The following is an 11,554-nucleotide window of genomic DNA, read 5'->3' as shown; positions in this document are numbered from 1 at the left end:
CCCGGGGCTGCGGCGCACGCGCCCTGCGCGGCGCCCGCGCGCTCTCTCCGCCCGCGCGCTTTCTCCGCCCACCCGCGCAGGCAAGCCTGGGTCTCCGCGATAGGTGGCTTCGCGGGTTTGCTCACGCCCGTGGTCAACAGGTGGCCTCCCACAGGGCTGCCCGCTGGCCTGTAACAAGGTGTAGCGAAGGTTCGAGGAAATCGAGAACGGGGACTCACTCGCGTGTGGTTTGGGGCCGGTCGCCTCACCTGTGAAAGGGAGATGCTTCCTGGGACTTGTCAGGGTAGAGGTGACTCAGGCAGCAGCCGTACTGCAGCGCCCCTGGGCCATGACGGGTGATGGACTCTTTGCTGGGGTCAGAAGACTGGGTGCCTGGCCGGGCTCAGCCTGACAAGCCCCAGTTTCCTATCCTGTAAAAGGTAGAAGTTGAACTCAACGACAGCCAGTGACTCTCGAATTATATGCTAGAAACTCAGGCCAAGCACACTTGATTTTCCAAGGAGCAGTCACATTAGTCCTCTCTATCTTAGTCTGGAGACCTTGATCTGTTCCCAGGCTGGAAAGAGACAGACAGGAAAACCACCTATTCCAAGGTCAGGTCACCAACATGTCCTGGCAACACCAGCATGTGTACGTGCTGCTTCCACCCCTGCTCCCTTTCTCTTGCAGCTGACTTGTGCCTCATTATTCTCCTGTGTGCTGTGGGGAAGCGGCATGTACGCCTGATGTGTAGATATCAGGGAGAAAAACAGGTCCGTGGGGCACCTTCCTGAGCCAGAAGAACCAGAAGTCATTCTAGCCACAACAATGGGCTGGATGATCAGGGATGGGGGTGCATAGCAAAACGGGGAGTGGGCTCACCCTGCCCTCTTTCCCCAGCATTGGAAGGCAGCCCCATCTCCTAACCCAGCCCGTTTCCTTAGTATAAACAGCTCTTTCCCTGCCCTCCAGGATCCACGCTACCCCACACTGGAACCCACTGCAACATGTCTTCCTTGCCTAAACTAAGGACTCAAGAAAGTTCGATGCGAGCTGGAGAGAAGAGTGAGCAATAATCAGCATCTCCTCCAGGGGGCGCTTGGGGGGGGGCTCAGCCGGTTAAGTGCCTGCCTTTGGCTCAGGTCATGATCCCAGAGTCCTGGGATCAGCCCCACATTGGGCTCCCTGCTCAGCAGGGTGGAGGGAGTCTGCTTTTCCCTCTCCCTTGCAGATCCCTGGGCTTGTGTGCCCCCCCCCCACTCTCTCTCTTTCTCTCTCTCAAAAAACAAAAACAAAACAAAACAAGCATCTCTTTCCAGGTTCTAAGCTCTGAGACCCTCAGACCAGGATACGATGGCTTGGTGGGCTCCCTTATCCAGCCAGATCACAGTGGGAGCACAGTTCAGTGTCACTGAGTGCTTACTGGGTGTGGGGTCTGGGCTAGGGCAGGAGGTGAGGCACTGCCTTGCCCTCAGCAAGCTCAATTATGGTTTAATTAGAGGTAGAGAGGGGGAAGAAGTAAGCCCAGGAGAGATGCGTATTTCTTTTCTTTAAGTAATTTCTTTTATTTATTTTTTATTTTATTTATTTTTTAAAAAGATTTTGTTTATTTGACAGAGAGAGAGAGTTGCGGGAACTGTGGGAGCGTGGTGAGGACCCCAGGGAAGCCCGGGGCAGTCAGAGCACAGCAGGCGAGGTTGGAAGATGGGGTGGCACCTGGGGGCAGGGGTTTGTGTGTGGTGGGTTTGACAGGTGATGAGGAGTTTGGGGGGGTTGTGAGCTAGAGTGGGATGAGGTCAGAGCTCTGCCCGGCCAGGCAGAAGACGGGCCTGGTTGGATTTCGAGGAGAAGAGTCCAGCCAGGGCTGGGGCTGCCCTTTGGCAAGGCTCCCGGGAGGGGTCGTGGGTCTGCCTTGAACTGGGGGGGCGGGGGGGATGGGAGAAGAGAGCGGGGCCCATTCTGATGTGAGGGTCACCAGGCCTTTAGAGCCAAGTGGCCTGAGACTGCGCAATCAGCTGGGCTGGTTTCCTGCTTTCAGAAGCAGGAAAAGATCCGCCCCCCCCCCCCCACCACCAAGGGCCACAGAAGCAATCGCCCACTTGGGAGAGAGCGACCAGCAGAATGAGGACAGCAGCCCAGCCCTCGGCAAGGAAGGGCACTGGGGCAGCCCAAGGAGCCCCGGGCAGCTCTAGGTGGAGGACATCAGAGATGAGCCCTGCTTCCTAAAACCCGTCTACCCGTGAGGAAGTAGCGGTGAGTGGGTTCTACTTTGGCCACAGCGGGAAAGCAGAAGGGTGAGTGGGACTGGTCCTTGGGTATCTGACAGGGAACAAAGAGTTGCATGATCTGGAGAGGCAGGTAGGGATACTGTTAGGATTTCACATTCTTTGGGGCCCTTTGGAGATGGGGCGAGAGAAGTGGAGACCCAGGGCAGGCTGGGGGGCTGCCCACTAATGCTGTTCCCCGCCCCTCACCGTTTACTCCTTCATTCTTGTGCCAAATATGTATTAAGCACCTGTCCTCTGCTACGTGCTGTGCTGAGCCTTCGGGATAACATCAGTGAACAACAGCCAGAGGTCCCAGCCCAGACAGACAACAAGTCAATTCCTTGTTGCATCAGACAGTCACGGGTGCTGTGGAAGAACAAAGAGGAAGAGCCAGGGCAGGGGCACCAGGAGTGTCTGAGTCCAGGCTAGACCAGGCCACCAGGGAGAGGGAACAGCTGGTGCCAAAGGCCTGGAGGCAGGAGCCTGTTGGATGAAAAGAAGGAGGCCCGGGAGGCTGGGACAGAGTAACCAGGGCACGGCCAGAGATGAGGTCGAAGGAATGTGGAGCTGAACGCTGAGGCGTCCTAGAGCCTGAAGGACTTCCGTTTTCAGTCTGAGCAGGAAGGGACCCTTGCAAGGTATGGAGCAAAGCGCAGACACGGTCTGACTTAAATTTCAGCTGAATCCCTTTGGCTGCTAGGTGGAGAACAGACTGGAAGTGGGCAGGGGAGGAGGCGGGGAGGCCAGGCAGGAGACAAGCAGAGGCCTTGGTGGCTTTGGGGCAGGGCGCTAGCAGAGGAAGAGGAGAGGAATGCTGGGATTTGGGTCCTGCTTTGAAGGCATAACCCAGTTTCCTTATGGGATCATGGGGAGGTGTGAGACAGAGGGAGGAGGCAAGGGGGACTCCAAAATTTGGCACCCACATTTGGAGACTTCACGGATTTCTATGGGTGGTGACACCTGCGCCTTGGATCTGTGTGCCCTGAAAAGAGGACCCCGCCCCGGCCCCACTTCTCAGCAGACCTACGAATAGCATCTGACAATATCCCGTGGCCGGGGATGTGAACAATACGTTACATCAGCACCCCCCACCCTGTAAAGTCTGTTCACGTCAGACACTCATGCTCGGCAGCGACCTCAGCACTTGGGTTGTCCATGTCCCCGGGTCTGCCCTGATGCTCCCCCCTCTGCCCTGACCCCCACCGTGTGCATCCACATCCATCCGTGTCCTACCTCCAAGTCCGCAGGACTGCTGCTGGGCTCCCTCGCCTTGCTGCTCAGGAATAACTGAAATGTCATGGAGCCGTGATCCTGAACGTGACCACCACCACCCCACCCCTGCCCCACCCTAGAAGCCCTCCTTGGATGACCTCCAGAGCAACCCAAAGGATGCGGGAGACAGAGCCTCAGGAAGCACGGGCCTTGCCACAGATCAGCCGAGACAGGAACTCCAGTCTGGATGACATGGAAGCCTCTGCTCCCCCACCCTTAGGCAGAGAGAGAGGGTGGGAGCAGGAAAAATAAAGGTACCAGGCAAGGTGGGAAACACAAGGCATGAGCCATCATCTGATTGGTAAAGAGATGCAACAAATTTTTAAGTGATATAAAATATCACTTTCAAAACAATAGCGAGGGGCACCTGGGTGACTCAGTGGGTGAAGCCTCTGCCTTCGGCTCAGGTCATGATCGCAGGGTCCTGGGATTGAGTGCTGCGTTGGGCTCTCTGCTCAGCAGGGAGCCTGCTTCCCCCCCCCCCCCCGCGCCCGTCTTCCTCTCTGCCTACTTGTCATCTTTCTCTCTTTGTCAAATAAGTAAATAAATAAAATCTTTAAAAAAAAAAAAACATGGGGCGCCTGGGTGGCTCAATGGGTGAAGCCTCTGCCTTCAGCTCAGGTCATGATCCCAGGGTCCTGGTATCGAACCCCACATCAGGCTCTCTGCTTAGTGGAGAGCCTGCTTCCTCCTCTCTCTCACTGCCTGCCTCTCTGCCTACTTGTGATCTCTGTCTGTCAAATAAATAAATAAATAAAATCTTTTAAAAAAATTGAAAAAACAAAAACAGCGAGGAGTGAGCGTGTTTAAGCAGACCCAGCTTGTAAGAAGCCGGCGGGGGAGCGGAATCCGAAGCGTGCTAGAACGTGCTTGGTGTACTGGCCGCAGGGAGGGTTGGAAGGAAGGAAACAGAGAGGAGGAGAGACGGATGCAGGCCTCCCTGTGTGTCACTTTAGATTGTCGTCCAAAGAAAAATGGGCTTTCATAACCCCAGCGCTGAGACACCAGCCACCCTTGATAACCCCCGAATCCCCAGCTTGCCCCCTGGGAGGGAGGCCCGGAGAAGAGAAGTCTGTGCACGAGGGAGGCTGTGTATGACTCACACAAGGGAGCCGGGGAAGCTGCACACCCCCCTGGGAGAAGGTAGGGCTTCAGGCTAGGGAGTCACTCCTCTCCGGGTTGTGCCCACCCTGTCCGCTCTGGGGTTCCCAGGGCACTGGGACCGAGCTGGGCCTGCCCCATGGTGGCCCTGCTCCATCTCTGCCGGCCTGGCCACCAGTCCCAGGGGGTTGGGCTAGCCAGGCCAGACTGGACAGGCAGGGCCTTGCCCTGGACAGGCTCATTAAAGCCTTGCGGGCTGGGGCAGCCCTGGAGGCTGGGGCGTGGCTGCCTCGCCTGGTCCCGCAGCAAGGCTGCAAGGCCATCGTGCGCCGGCAGGGGGCGGGCCACCCGCCACGATCCCTGCTCTGAGATTTCACACTCCGCACAGGCCTTCTCCACCGTCAGGGCCACCCAAGGTGGCTTCCTCCCCTCCCGGTGTGGAGGTCTGGGCACTGGGCCACCCTCCCGGCCGAGTTAAACATTAGTGGGAGGTTATCGGACAGGCGACGGGGAGGGAGATCAGGGACGGCCAGACGCTCCCTAGTGTCTCCTGTCTGGAGCCACCGGTTCCCGCCCCTGCCAGACAATGCCCGTGGAGGAGTTTGTGGCCGGATGGATCTCTGGTGAGACGTTTTTCTTCCTTCTGCTACGTGCCCCCCTAGCGGTCTGTCACTGCCAGGGGACATAGAAGGAACAGAGACCAAAGTCTTGGTGGCTTTGGAGCCAGGGGACCAGCTCCCAGAGCCTCCTGGCAGCTGCCTTGGGGGCGCGGGGAAGAAGGTGCATGTCTCTAAGCTACGCGGCCCTCACCTCCAGGGCCACGGTCAGCCCTCTCCCAGACACACCTGCAGACCTTCACCGAGAACCCCACTCTCTAGGCCCACCCTGTGGGGCTCAGAAAGGAATTTCACCTTGGACCCCTGCAGCTGTCCTGCCTTCCCCTCTGGGCCTCTGCCCTAGTTTCCGGCGCCGAGGCCAGCTGTGTCGAGGGCCCAGCCCGGCTACTGGGTGTCCCTCAGCAGAAAGAGAGGGACATTCCGAACCTGCCTCCGGGGCCTGTGACCTCACCCAAGAATCCAGGGCCAGCATCTGCTCTGGGGGGCAAGATCGGAATGTGGGGAGGTGGCCTGGGGGCTGGGCTCTCCTCCTCGGGGGGGGGCAGCAAGACGCCGTTGGGCCCCCAGCTCCGTACTGTGAGTCTGAACCAAGGCCCCGTACTCTGCAGCAGGCGTGAGTAAGAAAGGGATCAGGCTGGCAGGGACGTGGGAGCCCTGGAGAATCTGTCCCAGGGCCCCACAGGAGAATCTGTCCCAGGGCCCCACAGTTAGATAAGCAAGCAGGACAGTCAGTGCTGGACACTGTGAGGACACGGCGTCTGTGGCGGGCTCCTCCCTTCTGCCTGGGTGTCCTCTGGGAACAGCATTGTCCCCTGGTCCCCACACCTCCCTAGCCCAGAGCTTGGCATGGAGGAGGAGGCAAGGGGGCCTGCGGGAGATCTTTGGAGTCCGGCCGGAAGGCCTGGCCCCATCTTCTCCTGCCCGAGCTCCCCTCTCCTCGGCCAGGTGCAAGGGGTCCCCCTCATAGCATCTTCTTATCATGCAGGAGCTCTGGGCTTGGTCCTGGGACACCCTTTTGACACGGTAAAGGTGAGTCAGTCGAGGGGAGGCAGCTCAGGAATGAAGGCTGTCACCGGAACCAGATGTCACCATGCCTTGAGAGCAGGGCCCGGCTGATGGGCAGATTTCCTATCAGTCCTGCGCTGCTGGTATCCGGCCGGGCAGAGCAGGAGGAGCCGGAGGCTGGAGCCATCCCTGTCCATCCCTCCTGGGCTGCCTGCTCTGTCCTCCTCACGCAGGTGCGGCTGCAGACCCAGACCACATACCGGGGCATCTTCGACTGCGTGGTTAAGACTTACCGCCATGAGTCGGTGGGTGTCTCGCTTCTCTGGGGCTTCGGCAGGGGGAGGCCTCTGGGTGGTCGGCAGCAGCTTTCTCCTCCCCCAGTGGGGCTCTGCCCCTGAGAGAGAGGAGACCAAAGCTGGGGGTTCCCGGGAGCTGGTTGTGCCCCAAGACTGTCCCCAGCCTCAGCCGGCCTCAGCTTCCCTTCGGCAGGACTCAGGACTGGTTTCTGGCCAGAGGGGACCCTGTCAGAGTGAGAAGGGCAAAGAGGGACCCCCCTTCCCCCAACTTGGCCCTAAGGTCGCCTTGTCTTTCTACAGCTTCTGGGCTTTTTCAAGGGAATGAGCTTCCCCATTGCAAGCATAGCCGTGGTCAACTCCGTGCTGTTCGGGGTCTACAGCAACACGCTGCTGGCGCTCACAGCGACTTCCCACCGGGAGCGGCGGGCCCAGCCTCCCAGCTACGCGCATGTCTTCCTCGCTGGCTGCACGGGAGGCTTCATGCAGGTGAGAGGGAGGGGAGGGGACACGTACACACAGGTGCTTGCAAGCACGCACACGCAGGTGTGAGCGCACATGTACCTCCAGAGCGGTCTGCCGGGCTCAGTGCTGTGGGAAGACCTCTCTCCCGGGGGATCCATTGCCCTGGAGAACTGATAGTATTGACAGAGCCCCGAGCCTAGCTCCTCCAGTGCTGGCGTGGTCCTGGCAGCCCTCCAGCCCATGCCCCGCTCAGCCCTTTTGCCTGAAGCTTCAACAAGGCCCCAGTCCATAGATCTCGCTGGGAGAGGCCTGGGTATTAATCATTAAAGAGCTCCCATCATTTAGTTTTGGTCTTTGTTCTCAGCATTTAAGGATTGGGCTTTCGATTGGTGGGGAGGAGGAAAGAGGGGCCTCCAGACACGGGGGCACGGGCAGCTGATAGCGGGGTGTGAGCATAGAGGCAGAGGGACCTGTGCCTGACTCTACCCCACACCCCAGCCTGAGGCGCCTGAGGTCACCATCTATTCGGCACCTGCCCTCATGCCCCTAACACACTTTCTGGGGCAGAGACCAAGGACAAAGGACAGAATTAGGTGGCTCACGCCAGTGAATTAATGATTCACGAGATAGCCGCAGGTCCTGGCTTTCCTTCTGTCCCTTCTTGTGCGGAGCACATGCCTGCATATTTCCCAAGTGAGATTCCACGCTAGCGGCTGACCCAGCCAGGCCCAGCTCCTAAGTCGCCCTCCTCTCCAGCTCTTGCAAAGCCGAGCGGATAGCAGAACTGGGGACTGTAGGCTCACGGATGGGGACCGGGTTCAAGGTCCAGCAGGAACCCCGTTTGTCATCAAGCCCATGGATTCAGCTTCCCAGGGTCTTGGAGTAGAAGCTAGATTTTAGTGTGGCCTGGGATGGGGAGCAGAGGGGCCCTAACCTGCCCCTACTCACTACCCTACCTTTGGCTCAGCCACTTCTGCATCACCAGGAGCCCAGGACTCAGGGGCATATCCCCTGGAGAAACCCTGAGCTTGGCATTGCCCACAGGCTCTGAAAGAGTGACATCAGGGTCCAGCCTTAGAGGGAGGGAGCCCAGTCTACCTTCCTGCGCGAGAAGAAGTAAGCAAAGTCGTTCTGCCATTGTCCGAACATCGCTGCCAGAGCCGGCTTCCAGGGCTAAGGAACTAAGCTCATGTACTTTCCACGAAAGAAACAAAACCCACAGAAACCCCTCATGACATGCTAACTTCAACCTGACCTCAGATCTCATCTGGACTCTTTTTATTTTTTTTTTTTAATTTTTAAAAAGAATTTTATTTATTTATTTGACACAGAGAGAGAGAGAGAGATCACAAGTAGGCAGAGAGGCCGGCAGAGAGAGGGGGAGGCAGGCTCCCCGCTAAGCAGAGAGCCCGATGTGGGACTTGATCCCAGGACCCTGAAACCATGACCTGAACCGAAGGCAGAGGCTTTAACCCACTGAGCCACCCAGGCACCTCTCATCTGGACTTTAACAGCTGACCTTGACTTACTGCATCCTTGACCCTCACATTAGCCCCCGGCCCCAGCTTCCCTCCATATCCACCCAGAAGTGCTAACAGTGCCCCAAATGTTTGTCCCTTCTGCCTCTGCCGGGTGATGAGAGTCCTAGGACCCACAGAACCCACCATCGCCCAGCTTCTGTTGGGACCCTAGTGGTTGGGGGTTTGCAGGAGGCAGGAAAGACTGGCTCAACGCTTGACCCCCTCCGGGGCCTCTGAGAGGTGTCCCGCGGGAAGTACAGGGAGGAAGAATCTAGGAATTGATTCTTCAGGCCGGAAGTGACCTCCTTTAGTCTGGGGAGGGGTCAGACCTGTCTCAGGGACCCAGACTGAATGCTTCCTTCAGACCCCATCACTGCAGGTGCCAGCTACCCCCCACCCCAGCTTTGGGGAGGCTTCTTGGAGAAGCAATCCAGGATTGTCTCTGAGCATGTGCCAGGCAAGGTCGGTGCCGTTGTCCGAGGAGATGGCAGTGCCGCCGGCTGTCCGGGGCCAATGCTAAGGGTGGCGCCCGGCCTGTGCCCAGCCCTGCCGGCAGCGGGAGTGGCGAGTCCGATGGGCAGACGCGGCCCTACTCTGCCCACCACCATCCTCTTGTTAGGATCCTCCTCGCTCGGAGCCCCACCCAGGCTCTCGGTGCTTCCTTTCCTCCAGGTCTACTGCTTGGCCCCTTTTGACCTCATCAAAGTCCGGCTACAAAACCAGACAGAGCCGAGGGCGCGGCCGGGCAGCCCCCCGCCCCGGTACCGGGGTCCCGTGCACTGCGCAGTCTCCATCTGCCAGGAGGAGGGGCCCCGGGGCCTCTTCCGGGGAGCCTGGGCCCTGATGCTGAGGGACACCCCGACATTGGGCATCTATTTTGTCACCTACGAGTGGCTTTGCCGCCAGTCCACACCAGAAGGACAGAGCCCCAGTAAGTGGACTGCATGAGTGGGAGGCGGACATAAGGGAGTGGGGGAGGGGTGCTGGCCTTGGCCGCGGAGGATGGGGAGGAAGCCCAGGGACTGGGTGGGGGGGTCTTTTCTCCTTGGTCTGACACCCACCTGGGCTTCCTCTGCCCCAGGCTCAGCCTCGGTGTTGGTGGCAGGGGGCTTCGCAGGCATCCTCTCCTGGGCGGTGGCCACCCCCTTGGACGTGATCAAGTCCCGGATGCAGATGGCGGGGCTGAAGCACAGGGTGTACCGGGGGGTGCTGGACTGCATGGCGAGCAGTGTCCGGCAGGAAGGCCTGGGGGTCTTCTTCCGGGGGCTGACGATCAACAGCGCCCGCGCCTTTCCTGTCAACGCCGTCATCTTCCTCAGCTACGAGTACCTCCTGCGCTGGTAGGGCTGAGCGTGGCCACGTAGTGTCCCCAGCTCCCCCGCCAGACCCCCGCCCCACCGCCCAGATGCGGGGTCACGGGGAGCGCACCCGCTTGCTTCTCCAATTGGAGAGGCCGGGTCTTTCCTGATGGGCAGGCAGCGGCGGAGGGCCGGGCCTCGGGCTCCTGGACTCCGGACCCCAGGGCTGGCTTCAGGCTCCCAGCACCACTTGCCTTGGCTCCCGTGCTCCCCAGGGCTGTGAAACACTCTCAGTGGCCCCTGGTGCCGGTGACATTTGGCCCGACCTGTGACTTCACCCCTCAGAGAGCTCTCAGAGCCGGCTCTCCTGGGCGCTAATGACCCCCTGGATTCCAGCACCGCATCCTCACCCACCCCCACCTGCTCCCCCAAACTGGAGAGCAGCCTTCTCTCCCCTGCTGGTCCAGAACCCTTCAGTGGCTCCCTTGGCCTGTGGGGAAAAGCCCCACCTCCTGGGCTCTCTCCTCCCTGGAGGCTTGGGTGGCCCTTGATCCCTCCTGGCCAGCAGAGGGCAGCACGCCCCTTGGCTAAGCCCGCTCCTTGGCCCAGGCAGAGCACTGTCTGCCAGAGTCCTTTCTGACAGGCAAGGGAGTTCCCCCTTGCTCCCCACTGGCTGTGGGGTTTTCATATCACCCCCTACCCCCTCCTTTATTCCCCAACCCTCGCCCTGCCCCCCCCCCCCATCCCTCTCACATCCCACCACATGCCTCTATCACAGCCCCGGGTTTCTGATTCGCTCCTCAACCTGGCCCCATGACACAGGGAGCTCCTAGAGATCAGGGGTCAGACTTCGGATCTGTTCCCCCACTCCGGCCACCACACCTGCTTCCTTCGTCCCCCCCCATCTTAGGTTTTGCCTGCATGGCCCCTCTCGGAGTGGTCCCAGAAGTCAGGAGCCACTCCTCCCCGGGGTGTCTCCCATCTCCTCATTGATGGCGTTTATTTTCTTTACTTGTCTCAATTGCTAAGCGACAATGACAAGAAAGTTTGCTTGAATGGCAATAAAGCTGAGCAGAGTTTGTACCCACTAATGTCTCCATCTGGTCTGAGATCCACCCGGGCCCACCTTATGGTGACTTGAATGCCCAGAATTCTTGCCAGTGACTGGGGGCTCCCTCTTCAAACCATCACAATAGGGGCACCTGGCTGGCTCTTTCAGTGGAACATGAGACTGGTGATCTTGAGGTTGTAAGTTTGAGCCCCACACTGCGAGCAGAGATTACTTTAAACACACACACACACACACACACACAAAACACAACAAAACCCATCACCATATTATCACAGTTCACAACATTATAACAATCATCACAGTCTCAGCTCAGAGACAGTGTTTAACTTCTCCGAGGTCACACAGCCAGAATGCCTCACACCCCGCCTGGGCACATCCGAGCCTCCAGCCCCAGAGCCCAGTTACTTGGCTGCTCTGTGCTTCCTGGGGCCTGAGACCATCACCCACCAAAGTTCAAGCTCACTGGGGCTCGGCTTAATGGCATTAGGTCTCCTTCACTGAATCCTGGGCTGCGGATGGTGGGTGGCCCCCCAACTGCCCCCCACCCCTGCCTTCCTCCGCTGTCACAGTGTAGCCTCAGGGCTCGAGGCCCGGGGGCCATCTCCACTTCCTCACCTCCCCCAGAGCTCAGCGGGCCCGTGCTTGGACTTTGGCTCGAGAAATGT

The 11,554-nt window shown here is 59.1% G+C and overlaps 1 protein-coding gene and 1 long non-coding RNA gene across 5 annotated transcripts; one reads left to right on the top strand and one right to left on the bottom strand.

Moving 5' to 3' along the window:
• Positions 1–54: 54 nt before the first annotated feature.
• LOC131815330 (uncharacterized) lies at positions 55–2,769 on the bottom strand. Its single transcript, XR_009347656.1, has 3 exons — positions 2,495–2,769; positions 249–410; positions 55–168 (listed from the first exon to the last, which is right to left on the bottom strand). It is a non-coding gene; the product is annotated as an uncharacterized LOC131815330 (long non-coding RNA).
• SLC25A45 (solute carrier family 25 member 45) lies at positions 2,066–10,904 on the top strand. Of its 4 annotated transcripts, none has more exons than XM_059147099.1 (6): positions 2,066–2,232; positions 6,222–6,265; positions 6,475–6,546; positions 6,838–7,023; positions 9,192–9,450; positions 9,601–10,904. In XM_059147099.1, exons 4-6 carry the CDS (start codon positions 6,859–6,861, stop codon positions 9,861–9,863), a joined length of 687 nt encoding a protein of 228 aa, XP_059003082.1. In that variant the 5' UTR covers positions 2,066–2,232; positions 6,222–6,265; positions 6,475–6,546; positions 6,838–6,858; the 3' UTR covers positions 9,864–10,904. The 4 variants fall into 4 exon arrangements, with proteins under 4 accessions (XP_059003082.1, XP_059003089.1, XP_059003073.1 ...); XM_059147090.1 differs by lacking the exon at positions 2,066–2,232 and adding an exon at positions 4,291–5,242; XM_059147080.1 differs by lacking the exon at positions 2,066–2,232 and adding an exon at positions 5,265–5,849.
• The last annotated feature ends 650 nt before the right edge of the window (positions 10,905–11,554 follow it).

This window comes from Mustela lutreola, chromosome 1 (assembly GCF_030435805.1).
Source record: "Mustela lutreola isolate mMusLut2 chromosome 1, mMusLut2.pri, whole genome shotgun sequence".
Classification (NCBI taxonomy): domain Eukaryota; kingdom Metazoa; phylum Chordata; class Mammalia; order Carnivora; family Mustelidae; genus Mustela; species Mustela lutreola.
Note: the sequence above shows the minus strand (reverse complement) of the source record. Positions and strands in the feature narration are given on the sequence as shown.

Coding starts and splice junctions, on each gene's coding strand:
- SLC25A45 (XM_059147080.1), top strand. CDS start 5,732: ATGTGGGGAGGTGGCCTGGGGGCTGGGCTCTCCTCCTCGGGGGGGGGC. Junction 6,547..6,837: donor AGACTTACCGCCATGAGTCG/GTGGGTGTCTCG, acceptor GTCTTTCTACAG/CTTCTGGGCTTTTTCAAGGG. Junction 9,451..9,600: donor ACCAGAAGGACAGAGCCCCA/GTAAGTGGACTG, acceptor CCTCTGCCCCAG/GCTCAGCCTCGGTGTTGGTG.